The sequence below is a fragment of the Sceloporus occidentalis genome, unplaced genomic scaffold (genome assembly GCF_023333645.1).
Source record: "Sceloporus occidentalis isolate IW3139 unplaced genomic scaffold, rSceOcc1.0.p SCAF_105, whole genome shotgun sequence".
Taxonomy (NCBI): domain Eukaryota; kingdom Metazoa; phylum Chordata; class Lepidosauria; order Squamata; family Phrynosomatidae; genus Sceloporus; species Sceloporus occidentalis.
The window spans coordinates 354,098-372,993 of record NW_028317085.1 but is presented as its reverse complement, the minus strand read 5'-3'; the positions used below and the strand labels follow the sequence as shown (position 1 = coordinate 372,993).

At 38.2% G+C, this 18,896-nt stretch overlaps 1 protein-coding gene across 1 annotated transcript in view; it reads left to right on the top strand.

Moving 5' to 3' along the window:
• Positions 1 to 18,896, top strand: part of LOC149283365 (SAM and SH3 domain-containing protein 1-like) — a 488,451-nt gene that overhangs the window by 458,268 nt on the left and 11,287 nt on the right. Inside the window, exons 9-12 of the mRNA XM_089497605.1 lie at positions 6,678 to 6,810; positions 7,658 to 8,463; positions 14,801 to 14,872; positions 15,231 to 15,374. Of these exons, the coding sequence (XP_089353731.1) occupies positions 6,678 to 6,810; positions 7,658 to 8,463; positions 14,801 to 14,872; positions 15,231 to 15,374 (1,155 nt within the window). The remainder of the gene's footprint in view (positions 1 to 6,677; positions 6,811 to 7,657; positions 8,464 to 14,800; positions 14,873 to 15,230; positions 15,375 to 18,896) is intronic.

Here is an 18,896-nt window from a genome sequence, read left to right as displayed (position 1 = left end):
TTTACAGGCAACAGCAAAGAATGATGGAGGTTCAAGTGCTGCATTTCTGTATATGGAGTTTCTTGGTCCTCAATGCTGAGAAGTACAGGCAGATACTTATCTTTCATACAATACCATCAGGGAGGCACTTGATAGACCCCACATTTATTCTGCAGAATGACAGCATCCCAAACATACAACCAAGGCCATAAAGAACTATTGCATAGGATTACATAGAGAGAGAGAAAAGCAAATGAGGCACCCTACATCCACAGAAGAACTATGGTTAGTTCTCCGAGATGTTTTGAAAACTGTAAATACTGTGTGCAAGAGTATCTAGAAAAATGTATGCTGTTTTGATGGCAAAGGGTGGTCACACCAAATATTGATTTGATTCAGATCTGTTAACATGTCTATTTTTGAAACCCTGCCGAAAGCTTGTGCACAGTACAGTATATATGTATTTTTTAATGGTAAACAATACTAAAACTGACATTTGCAGAAAATAATAGGACTTATCAGCGCTCTTCATTAATGCTTTAGAAAGTCTGCCATTATTTTTTTTGGATGAATCAGCTTCTCACGGACATTTTACATATTACTTGGGAACAACAGCTTGCCAAAAATGCTGGGGTTGTATGGGACTGACTACAGCTACAGGGAGAATAATTCCCAACGTATTCTTGATAAAAGCCAGCAGGAGATGATTCTGTACTGTTCTCAGATCATCGGTAACATTCCAGTTCTTAAAGAAATACATATAGACAGAACGATTTCTCTCTAATTTATACATCTTTAACTTATGTATGTATACTACATTAATTTATGTATATATACACACACATACATATACATATATACAATGTATACATATATGTATGTGTTTTTGTTTTGTATTTGTTTGTACTTTCTTCATCTTTTTCTTGTTTAGTTTTTAGCAAATAAAACCCGTCTATTTTCTGCATAAAAGAAATTCCCCATAAGACTAAAAAAAAAATAAGGAAGTAGCTCTACTCACAAAGGACAGCACAACCATTAGTTCTCCCTAAGACAGGAAGCGGAACCAACTGTATAACTATTGAGGTCATAAGGGCCAAACTAAGAACCAACTGTCCCCTGTGATTTCTAACCCTGATGGTCCCTGTATGCCATGGCCCCAGTGAGCATTCCCCAGGTGTGCTACTTTATATCCTAGATAGGAACTTTAAATAACTCACTCCTGATTGCTTAGTGAAATAGACAAATAATGCTGACTTTAATATAAAATATCCAATTACCCTTAGTGTAAACAGCTTATGTCCTTTCAGCATGCACATGCATACAACTTATTAAATAGTCATTTACATACGTATAACACACTCAAAGACAAAAAGGCCAGTAGAATCCTATTGCATTTTCATCTACCTTATATTGTGACCTAAATGCAAGATCTTCATGCCACCCCAGATGGGTAATGTAACAAATGACACCTACTTACCGAACAAAAATATTCTGTTTATGGTCTTGTTCATGGATGCTTCTTTTCATTCTCCATTATGCCCCTACAAAGGGGACATCAAGAGTGATGTTAACAGGGATGCACATGGTGTGTGTATGCAACATAAGAGGAGTACATATGATTCCACAACATGGTCATCTTGTCACCTAATCCATCGTCATATTTTATTGTGAATAATCATTTGAAAATATTGTCAAATATGCATGTGTAAGTAGAGCAAATATATTATTTTGCAAGTGTTATGAAAAAATGATTGAGGGACGAACAGTTTACTGGCTTACTTTTTTCTTTTTACCTCTGAATTCTGTTTTGGCTGAAACGTTGCTGGTAAAGTGCTTTTCCAGAAAGATGCGTATCATGTAGATGTATGTTTATCAGCCCGCAGTGGATAGGTCGATTAACACAGTGCTCGTAGAGTTTAAGTCCATTGTTGGAAGTAGCTGCTTTCTCCATGTTTACTGTACTACTGCTGTTCAAGTTTCTCCTTTTTTTCCTGTTCTCCTTCGTGTAAATATAATAAAGACTTTTCTCTTTAAAGAGAGAGAGGAAAAAAATCTGGCTGCTCTCTGTGGATGAGAACATTGCAGCTGTACGAAGGATACACTTGTTCCAAGTAAAGCTGAGAAGTTCCACCCTAGGAAGCATGCCAACCTTCCCGTAGGTTTCAGTCTAGTCTATTGGCAGCCTACGTCCTCCTCTCCCTTTAAATGTGTAATTTTGTGTATTGGATTGGTTGCTTTGTTTTGGTTTAAAACCATACAAGCAGCTGTCTACAATCTGATGCAATGTTTCCTTAGAAACCTAAATAAAACACTTGGGCACCAAACGCAGAGATGTACCTCGCACCTCAGCCAACATCATTTTTCTTGCCACATGCACAGTGCAGTGGAAATATTTGCTGTCATTTCCTGCATTTGCCAGAAATATAGAAGAAATGTGTGTCTTTTTTGCATGATATATCAAAATCATCAAACAAATAGTGCTTTTTCGGAACTAGTAAATTTAAGTAGTAGACTTATCATGAACATGTTTTAGGAATAATATGCTAAATGTTGGATGTCCCACATTCACATTTTGAGTTACCTTTATCACCAAATAAATTCAACAAGCTGAATGGTTGATAAAATTGTAAATAACCATGTTTTAACCCCTTAAGGACAATGGGCGGTCCCTAAACCCATTGAAAACAATGCATTTTGAGCCCGTACATGTACGGGCTTTGTCATTAAGGGGTTAAGTAACGTTATTTATAATTATCCCTCTGGATAAACTTTTTTTGACGGCATACATACTAACAAATTGTAGATCATGTCTGTTGGCCTGTTGTCATTCTTTCTCTACCACCCCATTGCTAGCAGACTAACAATGGATCAGTATGATACAGGTCAAAGTCAACAATTATTATGCATTATAATTTAAAGCTAAAATGAATTGTACATTAATTGTATAATTTGTTACAAACTTTGACCCAGATTTCCATATCAATCTGTGGTATTTGCTTTAATCAAATATATCATTGAGTAGCTTCTGCTGGGGCCAGTTTTCAGAATTGTTACTGTGCATGCATTATAAGCTTACGTTGCTAATCAGTTTTGTAAATTTCTTGAAAAAGTTTGACCTGCAAATTTATCGTGTCAATAGATGATGACCCAAGATTGTCATGCTAAACAAGATTGAATTTTAAAAATATTCTCAGTTGCATACTCACTCACTTGTAACATGTTTTATGAATCTAAGATTTGTAGTCAATATACTGTAACAATTCTTCATGTTTATGAGATGCCTTGGCCTTAAATAGCTACTTTATTATATTTAATTGTGCATTTATGGTCAGGCACCACAATGATACCATTGATCGTGCCACAAAAAGGACTCGGAATTCTGAAGCTCGGCTCACTTATACAGTGCAAGACCATCATTCATATCCAGTTTTTCAGACATTTTGCATTGATGTATGATAATTTGCTTTGGATGGCCAAAACAATTTCTAATCTCCAGCTCCTTGAACAATTTTGCCACTAGCTTCCTCCCGTATATACAGTTAAAACGGTTGCCCAACTGTAGATAAAAGGTCAGATTCTGTTTCGATGTTTGTTTCAGTACTATAAAAAATAAGCTTGTTTGCTATATTGGTAATGTGTTATAGACTACATTTTTATTAAAACCATTATATAAAGAATTAGGTGAATCTGAATTAGATAATACTAATTAATTTATATATATATATATATATATATATATATAAATATATCCTGTATATTTGGCATTCTCGTGTTGGACACAAATAGGTGTGCATACATGACTACCTGGTTTAAAGATGATTAAGACATCCTTCCTAGGAATATTTTAATTGGATATGGTCTCTAAAAATTTAATTTCAAAATCTCGACGGCCTGTGCTAATATTATCTAATTATTAACTTGTGCGAAGTAGACAATATAGATCTACTATTACACGGAATGACTGATACTTTGGAGTTGAATCGTGAACACGGCTGCTTTCCAAAATCTTGTCGCTTTGAACTAACCAGAGATGTCACATCTTACTCCTGCATATGTTACTTGGCCGCATTTTACTTTCTATATAGTATAGATGCAATTTGCTCAGGGAGCTTTCAGATGCTTTTATTCTAATCACTTGTGGTTCTTTTGCAGAATCCCTTTCAACATTTTTTTCTGCCATCTTTTGCCAAATGAAACAATAATGGAAAAATTATATTGCAGAGATGAAAGCACTAGTTCCTCCCCGTCAGCCATGATTGGTATTTTTGATATTAGATTTAAACAAACCTTTTTGTGAATTCATGTGGTTTATTTAACCCATAATGAAGTTCTACTGTGCTCTATTAGGAAAACATGTGTTTAAAAGCTTTTATGTGGAGCAATATATTGGTAATAATTTCTGTTGAAATAGAATAATAGAAGACTACAGTGGAGGAAAATATCAAATCCATGTTGATAAAGGGAACCCTACTGCTGTTATAATTAAGCAAATCCTTTTCAGCTATGAAGTTTAAATGCTGTAACAATATAATATTATTGGTGACAGTATATTAAAGTTGTCTCGTTAATAATAACTATAGTATATAGAGCAGGGGTGGGCAATTAATTTTCCCATGGGGCCACATGAGAAATTGGAATGGTTTTAGAGGGCCAGACCTCTACAAACTACAAACTCCGAAGCCTTGTCCATTTTGTTAACTTATGTGCTGTTTAATAAAGTTATTCAAGCCTACGTCATTGGTAGAGGTGCTTGAATAAGTAAGGCCTGAATAACTATTAGCACAGCACAGAAGTGAACAAAATGAACAAGGCTTCGGAGTGCATACCGTATTTTTCGCTCTATAAGACGCACCTGCTGATAAGACGCACCTAGATTTTAGAGGAGAAAAAAAAGGAAAAAATATTTTGAGCTAAAAAATGGGCTAAAATATTTATTACAATAACTGAATAAGCTATGAACACAGTAAGACACACGCAGTAAGACACACACAGACACAGTAAGACACACACAGACACAGTAAGACACACACAGACACAGTGAGACACACACAGACACAGTAAGACACACACAGACACAGTAAGACACACACAGACACAGTGAGACACACACAGACACAGTAAGATACACACAGACACAGTGAGACACACACAGACACAGTAAGACACACACAGACACAGTAAGACACACACAGACACAGTGAGACACACACAGACACAGTAAGACACACACAGACACAGTAAGACACACACAGACACAGTGAGACACACACAGACACAGTAAGACACACACAGACACAGTAAGACACACACAGACACAGTGAGACACACACAGACACAGTAAGACACACACAGACACAGTAAGACACACACAGACACAGTGAGACACACACAGACACAGTAAGACACACACAGACACAGTAAGACACACACAGACACAGTGAGACACACACAGACACAGTAAGATACACACACACACAGTAAGACACACACACACAAACACAGTAAGACACACACACACAGTAAGACCTCCCTCCCTAACCCCCCTTCTCAGTATCTCCCCTCTAACTCCCTAACCCCCCCTTCTCAGTATCTCCCCTCTAACTCCCTAACCCCCCCTTCTCAGGATCTCCCCCCCCGCCCCGGTCACTTACCTTAAACTCCTGTGTTGGAAGCGTGAGGCGTTTGTCTCGGGTGCCGGCGCTTCACTGCTGATCGCCGGCGTCTGACGTCATATGCCGGCGCCCAGCGTAAAGCGCCGGCACCCGAGACAAACGCTTCCAACACAGGAGTTTAAGGTAAGTGACCGGGGCGGGGGGGGACACCGGACTCATTGGTGAGTCACCAGGACACTCTTTGCGGGCCGGTCCGAGCTATTCAGCGGGCCGGATGTGGCCCGCGGGCCGTGCTTTGCCCAGGTCTGATATAGAGCAATAACTAAGTAAAACCTCCACTATGTTTCACAAAATGTTCACAGGAAGTATATTGTATATAAGTTGGCTCCGGCACAGTATCTCTGTTCCATCTGCTGTGTATGCTGTTGGAGAAGAAATGCATTCTTTTGGTATTGTTTTATTATATTGTGCTCTTGAGAGGGAACAGCTGGGATGGATACAGTATGTTTGATCAAACAAAAAAATGAATGGAGTCAATAAAAAAAAACATATGACATGAGAACGGAAAAACACTGCACTATATCTATATACCTACATGCTTAAGGAAGTGGTAATAATTTGGTGACTAAAGTAACTGTGTGGGTTCATTTGTGTTTAGAAATAAGAGGTAATGTGTGGTGTTATCTGCATTGTTTATTTGAGATGTACACATTTTTGTTATATCTGTAATCAGATTTTGTTTTTTTGTGGAGTCAGTGGTTCTGGATTAGCAGAATATATATATATATATATATATATATATAGCTTATTTTTAAATCAAGTTAATAACCATATGCACACATTTTTATAAATTGGTGCTACGGTAACTGTCCAGGGAAAAGAGTAGGTAGAAATCCGAAAAGAACCAAGGAATAAAATGTATGTATATTGTATACCATGCTGATACATTTAAAACTGTTAAAACTCTGTCACTGTGCTCCAAATTCCTGTGGGAAATTAGTATTATTTTCCTATTTCCAGTATTATGTACTATGCATTTTCTATTTTACTTTACCTATGGGAGTGTTTTTTTCCCTTTTTTAACAGTCGAGAGAACAATCAGAAGATGAATCTGAGGAGTCTGTGAAGTTTAAGAGATTGCACAAGTTGGTGAATTCCACACGTCGTGTTAAAAAGAAACTTATTAGGGCAGAAGAAATGAAGAAGCCCAATTCTGAAAGTATGTACGACCAAAACAAAGCATTTCATTACAGTAATGTCTGTTTTCTTATTTTTAAAATAAATGGCTATGTTTTGTTTATCTACAGTAAGTTTGTAATTTCATAGCTTTGAGTCCTTAACCCCTTCAGTCCCAGGGGTTTTTGGTACCTCAAGTCCCGGATCAACTCTGCCATTTTTGCGCTATGTCGGTTCAACGATTATTCTCCTTTCCTGTGAATAGTGTACCCATGTAAACTATATATTGTTTTTTTCAAGGAGAGACAGAGCTTTCTTTTGAGACCATAGTTAGATAATTAGCTGAAAATTCAGGATGAGAAATTTAGTAAAAACTAGCAAAAATTTGAAAAAAGCCACATTTTTTATATATTTTCACACGTACCAAATGTGGCCTTCTAGCCCCAAACAGCCCAACAAATCCACACATGAGGGTGTACTCAGGAGATGCTGCTAAACACATATTAGGGCGTTGTTTGACAGTGACATAAACCAGGAGCTTACAACGTACAACATGTATTGGGAAAAATACACACACAAAAATACTACTGCAAATACTGTTGACAAAGGCTGGTGGTAAAATATGTCCATAGAAAGAGTTAAAATATATGGTTTTATTGGGTACATTGAATTGGCCAGGTTCAAAGATGTTACAAATAGGGCATGGGCACAGGATCACCAAATGTCATCAACATTGAAAAATGTGCATGCCCCAAATGTGGCCCTTTTGTCCCCATACTCGGGGGTTGCTGAACAAATATTGGTATTTATTAAGACACAATAGTGGGTTATGCATTGTCTTAAGAAGCCGTAAAAAAATGCACAAAAATTAATTTTTCTTTCATTTGCAGGTATTGAAGACAATACAATTCCTCCCATAGTGGATGATAAATCTGCACTTTATTCCGGGGTAAATAAGAAGCCATTATGTAGAGAAAATTCACTAGAGAAAAAACATGATGATTGTTCATTTACTGTGTCTCCTTCCTCTGGAAACTTTGACACATTAAGTATAAACAGAAAACTAGTAAAGACATTGAGTAAATCTGACGGACGTGGCCTAATTAAACCTCCTAAGAAGATTGGTACATTTTTTTCCTATCCTGAAGAGGACAAGTCTCAGAAGGTGTCCCGTTCTATGACAGAACGAGAGATGAAGAAAAGCCTTGGCTCCTTAAGCCATGGGGTAAGTACAGAGAGTGTTTGCTTTTATGACAGAAACAGGCACAAGCATCATCTTTTAGTTTCCCTGGAAGAAGTACAAAATATCAGGAAACAGATAAGACTGAAGAAAATTGATTCTAGCTACTCCTGTGCCAGAGCTTTTCTCTGCCAGCGTCCAACCAGAAAAGGAACTTCTTCTCCAACCTGTGATCGTCAACCATTCTGTCAGAGGGTCAAAGGTGGAAGCTGTGTCTTTCCAAACAGGAGACCGCGGGGCCGCACAGTCAGTGAATTTAACATAACCTACATAGTGGAGAGGAGCTTGTACAGCCACTTGAACTTAACCCACCTTGTACGGCCTGTCTGTGACAGGACTCTTAGCAAAGCAGAAAAGAGATGCCTGCTGGAAGAAGAGGAGGAGGCTGAACGGAAGTGGGCTGCCACAATGGACCGTTGTACTAAAAGGGTTCTCTTAAGAATCCATCAAAAGTCTGTGAGTCGAAAGAGCTGGCATTATGCTTCCATTTTCCACTGAGTGGTAGTCAGTGATGTTTCTGCATAGCTCATCCTCCACATTCCCTTTACTTTAGCTATCCAGATTTTTCCAAACTTAAAAGATCCCAATGAATGTAATGAACCCTTGACACTTTTTACATAGCGTCCCCTGCTATTTTTTTTATAAGGAATAAACCAGCATATTCCATCAATACAGACCTAACATTCTAGTGTATTTTAAAAAGTATAAATATTTCAATATGGTAATCTGAAGTTCCTTTAGGTTGTCAGTAACATCATATACCTTGGCTCCATCTGTATGTATTTCAAGTCTTCTCTAATACTAAAGCAGCAAACATGCATAATGTACATTTCTTGTTCATAGCAGTCTGTATTATTATTGAGCCAAAATGGAAAAATATCTTAGGACATCAATTGGCATTTTGTTACACAGAAGGACAGTAACTCTTATTCATAGTGTGGTACATTGCTTAGTTAATACTTGTAATTCCATAAACTTCAGTGTTTTATATTCACCCTGCAATATACACAAGAATATGTGTCCTCAAAGGTTTTCTTTGAAAAACTCATCTCCTCTTTATTACACAACCAAGCGGTAGGATGCTATCCAGAAAACATCCATTTTTTTGGAGTGGAACATTGCTGACTCCAACCTCTGGGAATTGGCAACACTTCATGCTGTGTGGAAGTGGTCATTCTGTGTCGGAATGTTCTTTGTTCCATATTGAGCATGCAGTTATTTTATTTCTCACATCAATTGGTTTATGAAAATGTATTTTTTGCATGACTATTTGCATTGAATTGACCATTTCACCATCCGACAATACCAGCCCTATTCAAGGATTCAAATAGCAATAAGGAAATATCTCCGACATGTTTCATCAGTAGGCTGGGAAAAAATATCCTTGAACCACCACCCAAAATCATCCTCCAAATAAGTGGTAACATAAGTAAATGTTAGTGTATAGAAAACTATTTCCTGTTAGACCTTTTTTTTTACAGTAAATGCTCTATAAACCATATAGAAGTTTTAACTTTAGTGAAACTGCTGAACTTTTAGGCACCCCAGTAACAATATTATTACTAATAGATTAAAAAACAGCAATAAGAAATGAGAAGGAAAAAATAAAGTTTGTTAGGCTGGATGACTCATTACATTTTGAAAAATTATAATGGATTCAGTGATATAATATATATGTACTCATAGTTAAAAGGATTATTTTGCTGTGTGATTGTTAAGCATGTCTATAGTGAACTGTTCTTATAAGGTTGTTGATTGTATAATGTTTTATTTCATATAGATTGCTATAGCTTATAGTCCTGAAGCGGCCCTAGTCATCATTATACAGGGTGTAGGTTTATCTTCTAATGTAATAATAAGTGTTTGCGTACACAAAAAACTTCAGGGATTCAACAAACAGTTGAGCTTAATATTTTCCATCTGTGGTCACCACAACGTAGTGTTTAGTGAATCAGCCACCCAGTTTACTGGAAACCATATTGTTAGTTCACATTTAAAACACTGTTAATATTTTTGGGGTATGTTTAAGCTAAAGTTTGTCTAAATTTCTCTCAGCCTTAGACAAGTTATCCATGTTTGTTGACGTTAGACCTAGTTTCGGCTCTCTCCATTAGCACTTTCAGCCAAGTTCCCTCGATTTTAAGTAGCCTTACAAATCTGTTTATCTCCCCAGTGTAGTTACAGTCCTTTGTTTTTAAAACCTGGCCTTTTCCTGCTTCCTCCAGCTGCTTAGGGGTTTTTTTTGCAGATATTACTCGAGTGTTATAGAGTAACCTAAAATGCCTTGGATCTCCCTGGTCACTGGACAAAAGGCCAAATAAGATGTCCATTTCCTGTGCAACGAGCCGCATTAAACAATGAACACACTGAAGGAAGTTGCAGATGCCAAGAGAAAAGGATGGCAGAGGATACACTCAATGTGGTCTCTAAATCCATATACCTAAATAAATATACAAAATTAGGGCTCTATCTACATCATCGGCAGATGTTACCGGCCATTAGAGCACGACATTGTTTTTCTAAAGCTAACATTCTTATTGAGGGTTGCCATAGAATCCACTGAACAATCCAGATTATTGAATTTTATACCAAAATCTGTTACGTTAACAGTAACGGCCAGAGGCACAGTGAACATCTGCACGTATTCCATGCAATGTCTTTAATGAGTGCTGATTTTGCACTTAGGGAATTAAAATCACGTTCTTATTTCTTAAAGGAGATCACACTCCATGTTCACGTATTTCCTATACCTATTTACAACATTTGTTCCCATCAAGTAGTAATGCAACGTAGTGATATAAAAATCATACTGTTTATTTGCTGCGGTTTCAAGATATTTGTTTTAGTGACTGCACTTTAAACAATCTCTAGTGCTAGGGTTGCTTGTGTAGTCTGCTAAAAGAAAAGTCCAGGAAGTATATTACTATGTCCTGTTTGAGTATACAGTAATGTGTTTACTGAGGAAGTGAAGGAAACTTTTATTGAAAAGTCCTTGCTAGATGTTTGGTGGATCTTAGAGTTCCAAAAAAACGCAACTGAATTAATTATAGTTATACAGCTAATGTGATAATGACCCTTCAAAGAAAGATTTTAGTTGACTGTTTTTTCATACTTTAGAGACGCACGGCATGCAGGTTTGATCAGGGATGTAACAATGGTGTAGCATAAATCAAGCAATGTTTGCCAGTTGATTTATTTGGTTGTATATGGCCTGCAGATCTTGGGTCATTTAAGTTTACATCAATGCATATCTGCAGTATGACATGGAGTGCTTAAGTAGCCAACATTTTTGTCCTACGAATGGGATTCTTCAAGTGATATGATAGTTATATTAGGCCAAATACTTGGCAGATTCAGTCATTTATGCAAAGAATGCTGTCGAGCACACATGGGGAAAAGTTCTCACAGCAACAAAAGCCAATAAGAGCCCAGCTATATATATGCACTTACAACTATGTGCCATATATTGAGTTATATGTATTTATTTTCATGAACAGACAATTTTAACTCCTTAATGACAAAGCCCGTACATGTACGAGCTCAAAATGCATTGTTTTCAATGGGTTTAGGGACTGCCCATTGTCCTTAAGGGGTTAATGCAAGCTCAAAAGTGCCATCTAGTCCTCAAAGGGAAACCATAACCAAAACGTTTTAAAAGGCTTGTCACAACATCTCTAATTTGCCACAATATGACATCTATAATTTAAGATAGACTTGTTTCAAAGCAAATGTTCTCGTAATACCATAGTAATATTACATGTCATGTCAGCTCAGTGTAGTGTTGAAATTGATATTGTTAATGATTATGTTTTAATTTGCCATGCCAGTACAAATTTGTTGTATAACTATACTATACTTTTTTCTGTCTATCCAGTAGGGATTACTGTTTTCAGCTAACATAGATGAACATATCTAAAAAAAATTTTTTCATGCTATTTAAATACCCTAAACTGCCTTTTCTACAATAGTTTGTGCTACCGACCACATGTGCAACCTTTAATAGATATGTGCAAGGACAGCACAACATTAACTGTAGGAATGCTGGCACTGAAATGGTTAGGCGTGGTTTATGTTATGCTTTTGATTACTGGAATTTAAAACCCATGATGTTCTATGGATACAAGAATTAGACAAAGAGGGTAGAGGAGGACACCGAGTTTGCATAAACAAACAAACCATATGGTTGCCATAAGTTAGCTCATCATGCAGTCCATATCAATGTGGCTGAACCAGAGAAGCTTGTTGGAGAGAATCTAAAGACATCCCAAGTGGGTTCCTTTCTTTCAAAAGTAAATTTCCCACATATATCCTTTCAGGAAATATGTTTAACCCCTTAACGACAATTGCCGGTCCTGGCACGACACGGAAAAGCATGTGCTTTATGACAATTGACGTGCCAGGACCGGCACGTCTTTAAACGGGTGCAGAAAGCGATCTGTTTTCGCTTTCTGCACCCAAAAAACGTTGCTGAATGCCTCGACCTCGAGGCATTCAGCAACGCCGCGATCGGAACGAAGGGGCCATCTCTGGCCCCTCCACAGGGCGTCAACATCCGCCATACTTTGTATGGCGGCGGACGCCCGTTTTAAAAGCGTTTAGGAGGCGATCGATGATCGCCTCCTAAACTTAAATGGTGTCGCTGGAATGCCTCGATCAGGAGGCATCCAGCGACACCAAACACTTACCTTTCGATGGGCTGTGACCGCTCCGGAGAGCGGTCACAGCCGCAGCTGCCGATGATCTTCGCCATCAAGCAAGATGGCCGCTGCCCTGTAACAGGAACCAACAAATTTTAAAAGTTCGCTAGATGGTCCAGACCATCTAGAGAACTTTGGCTCCACTTGCAGGTTGAATACAGGTACTGCATTCACCATGCAAGTCAATGGAGCTCAGCTTTCTAATCACAGTGTGATTAGAAAAAATAAATTAAAAATAAAATTAATAATAATTAGAAAAAAAATAGTAAAAAACCAGTAAAATGTAAAAATAATTTCCCACTGATGTCACTATCAGGGGAACCTTCAAGTTGAAAAAAAATGTTAAAAAAATAAAAAAAAAAGGCAAAAAAAAAATATATATATAAAAAATATATTTTTGTGAGCAAGTCCTAAAATTAGCATATTAGCTTAAAACAATTCTCGCATGGAAAGAGTTAAAATACTGGCATATTAAATGCCCGTGGGGTGTCTACTTTTAAAAAAGGTATGATTTGATGGGGTAAATTGAATTGGCCGGGTTCAACAACGTCCCAATTAACACCGGGGGAAGGATGGCCACACACCTAATTTCCAATTAGAAAAATGCACACGTACCAAATGTGGCCTTTTAGTTCCCACAAAAATGACAAACCCATGCATGTGGGGTACCACTGTACTCAGGAGATGTTGCTGAACACATTATGGGGTGTCGTGTGACAGCGGCATATACCAGGAGCTGTAAATTCATACATAAAGTAGGTGTGTGTGGGAAAAATACACACACAAAAATACTACTGCAAACTTTGAAAACATGCTGGTGGTAAAATGTGTGCATGCAAAGAGTTAAAATACCAGCATTTAAAATACCCTGTGGTGTCTAGTTTTGAAAAATATATGGTTTTGTTGGGCACACTGAAATGGCCCGGCTCAAAGATGTACCAAATAGGGCATGGGCAGTGGATCCCCAAATGCCAAAGTTCAACATTGAAAAATGCGCATGCCCCAAATGTGGCCCTTTTGCCCCCAAACGGCCAGGCAAAATCATTCATGTGAGGTATCGCTGTACTCAGGAGATGTTGCTGAACACATATTGGGGTGTTTTGTGATAGTGACATATACGAGAACTTTTTAATTCATACCTAAAATGTGTGTGGAAAACCAAATGCAAAAAAATGACTACCACAAAGTTTGACAAAGACTGGTGGTAGATATGGTGCATGGAAAGAGTTAAAATACTAGCATTTGGAATACCCTGGGCTGTCTAGTTTTCAAAAATATATGATTTGATGGGGTAAATTGCATTGGCCGGGTTCAAAGATACCCGAAATGGCACATGGGGGGAAGAATTACCAGATTTGGCAAAAATGGCTTTGAAATAGCAAAACGCTACCTGTACTTATTGCCCCATAATGGGTAGAAAAAAGCAAAAAAACATAAAAACATTGGGTATTTCTAAACTCAGGACAAATAGTAGAATCCATTTAGCAGGTTTTTTCATTACCTTTTATAGATGAGTAAAAGATTTTTCAACTAAAAGTTAGAAACTTTTTTTAGTAGTAAATAATATGATACAATCAAAACAATGTCATCTAAAGAAAGCCCTTCTTGTCCTGAAAAAAACAATATCTAATGTGTGTGGGTTCAGTAAACGGGAAAGAAGAAAATTACAGCTAAACACGAGCAGCGCAGAAATGTTAAAACGGCCATTGTCACGAAGGGTACAAAAAGTAAAATCAGCCTTTGTCACGAAGGGGTTAAAAGCCCTGTTCTGCCGACATTGCAAGACATAGCATTTTAAATACAGGCAATGATGTTTTCATATTATCAGAACCTTCAGAATAAATAAAAATGACATATTTCTTAAGGTTTAGTTTGCTTAAAATACTAAAGAGCCCCAGTTCAAAAGTATTCGTGAGGAGTCCTTCATGAGCATGCATCACTGTGATGAGAACTGTAAAAACATTTGATGTATTTTTTTTCCCCATCTTCAATGTTCATATGTGGTTTTGAATGTGGGGGATGGGGGTAATGGCATATTTAATTATCTTCTCACTTTCTAATACTTTTGTTTCTTGCTTTTCATGTCTGTTCCACAGAGGACCTGTAGCTTTGGTGGGTTTGACCTTTCTAATCGTTCTTTGCATGTTGGAAATAATGAAGATCAGCTGGTGAGTAAGACAGCGGTTAAAAATACTGCTCTTTCTTCTTGTGATGCTACAGGTTGTTTCAAAATATTCCATCTTTAAGGTTTATTCACTAATGAGAAGAGTTTGCTGGCTGGTCGATGTGAGTCAAATACACCATTTTCACAAGGCATGATAAAAGGCCAGCTCTAGTGTCCCACCAGGAATCTAAATAATATCCTGGAAACTTTTCTGAATAAACATTTTAAAGTAGATGTGCCATAAAAAGTGGCTGGATATAAGGATTTGATCAAGGTAGAACACCTCATTCCATGTTTTCCTTGTTTTCAATGTATTGTACACTTAAATGACAAAGTATTGAAAGTATTTTATTCTCTCTCAGGACAAAGAAGGAGAATTCATTTACAAAGAAGTGATCAAGTCTCCAACCACACCACGGATCTCACTTGGTAAAAAAGTGAAATCTGTTAAAGAAACAATGAGGAAGAGGATGTCTAAAAAATACACAAGTTCTATTTCAGAGCAGGTCAGTAGGAAATTAACAGTCTCCCTTTACTAAATGTTTATTAAGATTAAGCTGTCTTTAAAACAAAACTAAAACTTCCAAATTAAGGCGCCCAGCTGGTTACCGATGTCAGGATTGTTACATATAGCAGAGTGTGTGGCTAAATTACATATGTTTCTGATTTGCAAGACCATTTGTAAACATTTATGTGTAGATGATTTACACGTTGGAAACAAAGTGAAGCCAAATTGCTGTTTTTCCAGTAAACTGGGCCAGCAATATAAATGTATCTTTATTCCCTGCCATATCTTACAATCAGGTCCTGATAGCGAGATACCAGTGATTTACAATTGCAAGAGGAAATTGCATCCGTAACCTTACTGAATATTACTTCTTATATAATATTCTATTATTTATTTAATACAACTGGAATGTCAGCGGAGGATATTTTCCTCCTAGCATCAGGGATTTGCATGTTACCATTATTATAGTTGTATAGCAATTGTTAGTAGTTGTAGTTTTTGCTAACTGTAGTTAAGATGTTGATTTTCAGTCAGTGTCAGTGTTTTGCATTTTATATTTACTTTAATTTTAAATATAATTCTGCAGTGCTAATGTAATATTGTCAACTTTCCCTTATAGACTAATGCTTGGATGATATGTGTTTATTGAATTTCTGTGGTTTGCATCATATACTTGTCATATTTCTTGTTGTAATTTAGTTGTGTTTTTTTTTTTTTTAAATAATCCTAATACTGAATATTAGTGAAGCTCACTTCTCTTAGATGAAGTTTAACCTAGAGCCGGTAAATTTCTTCTAATAAAAAAATTGCCATAAGTGTATAGAAATCCTATGAATGACAGATTTGATCATATTGCTTTCAAAAGACTATGTCCTTGCTTTCCATTAAAATGCAGATGAAAAAAGAAAGGAAAAAAACGTTTTCAATAAACAAAAGTGCACAATTTAAATGGATAGTTTGGCTACTCCTTTTACTGACCCTTTAAATTGGCCTAAAAAGGTAGAAGGTACCGTTCGGTATTAATATGGTTACTCTGACCAACAAATTTTTGTTTTTCGTGCTCAACTTTTGGATGATAAGGTTGGCGCTGATTATAGTGGTTTGTAGCATAACTGTGCTCTGTATTCCATATAGATTTTGCACTTGTATTAAGTAATTATTCTGCAGATAACATAAAATACTGTTTACTGTTGTAGCTGTTCCCACACACATTAATCACAGCTAAGTAAAAGGAAATCTTTAATTTATATGCAGCTGCTATTCAAGAATAAGTATACTTTGTTTAGTGAAAAGATTTAGTCTATTTTCATTTGAAATGCCCTTTGTGTAACACAAATCCTTAATCACTGCAAAATAGAATTAAAATAAAACTGCTTCAAGGCAAGAAACAGTTATAATGGATGGCACGTAGGTTGTATTGTCAAATACTGCCATCTAGTGGACATCTATTCATATTGTAAGGTAGCTAAACAGCAGCCAACTAACCTCTGCCAAGTCAAGCAAAAGAACATAGCCACACTGGAAATGTTATATATATGTGTGTGTGTGTGTGTGTGTGTGTGTGTGTAACAAGCCCCATTGTAAACAAAACATGTACATAATTTAGCAGGTCTAAAAATTAGGTAAATACTAGACTTGGGCACCAGGGGGCTCTTCGTGTTCGTCTTCGTGCTCGTCTTCGGCAAAAAAAAGAACTTCGTATTCCGCGAATATTCGCCTGGTCCTGTCTTCTCTTCGGGCGAATATTCGCGGACATTCTTCGTGCTCGGGTTTTCTTCGTTTTCCCCGGTTAAGGGGTTAAAACGGGGTTAAAGCCGCTCTGGCGCCAGGAGTTTAAATGTCCGTATGAGCAACTCTATTGGTCGTCAGCAGGGGGCTCGTCTGCCATTGGTTGATGGCAGACGAGCCCCCTGCTGGCGACCAATAGGGTCGCTCGTACAGACTGTTATACTCCTGGTGCCGTAATTGTCCGGCAGATCCCGCTGGTCTCCCTGTTCTATAATTTATTAACTGATAGAACAGGGAGACCAGTGGGATCTGCAGGGTAAGTTACAGCATTGGGGTTTTAAAAGTCTGCACGAGCGACTCTGTTGGTCGCTCGTGCAGACTTTTAAAACCCCAATGCTACAACTTACCCGGCACATCCCACTGGTCTCCCTCCCTGTTCAATTAATTAAATGTCCGTACGAGCGAACAATAAAGTCGCTCGTACGGACATTTAACTCTGTACAGGGAGGGAGACCAGTGGCATCGGCAGGGTAAGTTGCAGCATTGGGGTTTGAAAACCCCAATGCTGCAACTTGCCCTGCCGATGCCACTGGTCTTTAACTAATTGAACAGGGAGGGAGACCGATGCCACTGGTCTCCCTCCCTGTTCAATTAGTTAGTCCGTGCCGGGTTAAATGTCCGTACGAGCGACCAATAAAGTCGCTCGTACGGACATTTAACTCTGTACAGGGAGGGAGACCAGTGGCATCGGCAGGGTAAGTTGCAGCATTGGGGTTTTAAAACCCCAATGCTGCAACTTGCCCTGCCGATGCCACTGGTCTTTAACTAATTGAACAGGGAGGGAGACCGATGCCACTGGTCTCCCTCCCTGTTCAATTAGTTAGTCTGTGCCGGGTTAAATGTCCGTACGAGCGACCAATAAAGTCGCTCGTACGGACATTTAACTAATTGAACAGGGAGGGAGACCTCCCTGTTCAATTAGTTAGGGGTTAACCTTTTTTTAAAGGGTTAAGGGGCCGTGCAAGTGAGCCTATTGGTCGCTTGCACGGCCCTTTAACCTATGGATTTCTGCTCCCGTTAACCCCTTCGATGCTGTGTTAACGCAGCATCGAAGGGGTTAACAGGAGCGGAAATCCATAGGTTCGCTGTCAGGGGCTACAAAGACCGTGCGAGTGAGCCTATTGGTCACCTGCAGGGTCTTTCTCTGGCATCAACCAATTGGTTGATGCCAGAGGAGGTCCCTGTAGGCGACCAATAGGCTCATTCGCACTGCCCTGTAACCCGTGACGGCGAACCTGCGGATTTCCACTTCCGGGAACTGCCGCGATGCCGCGAAGCCGCGAAGACAAGACAAGGTAAGATGAAGGGGGGGAATGGTAGACGAAGACGAAGACAATCACGAAGATCTTCGTGGTGTGTGTCTTCGTCTTCGCCTACGTTTTACCGCCGCCGTCTTCTCTTCGGCGTGTCTTCGGAACGAACACGAAAACGCACTCTTCGTGTTCGTTTCCATGTTCGCCCGAAGACGAATGCACAAGTCTAGTAAATACAACCTCACATATTACAATGTGTCATGATTTATTCAACAAAAATAAGGCCAAAATGGAGAAGCCTTATGATCCAATAGCTTGTAGAACCACCTTTCGCAGCAATAACTTGAAGTAATCATTTTCTATATGACTTTATTAGTCTCTCACATCATTGTGGAAGAATCTTGTGCCACTCTTCTTGACAATGTTGCTTCAGTTCATTGAGAATTATTTGTTTATGCACAGCTCTTTTAAGGTCCCAC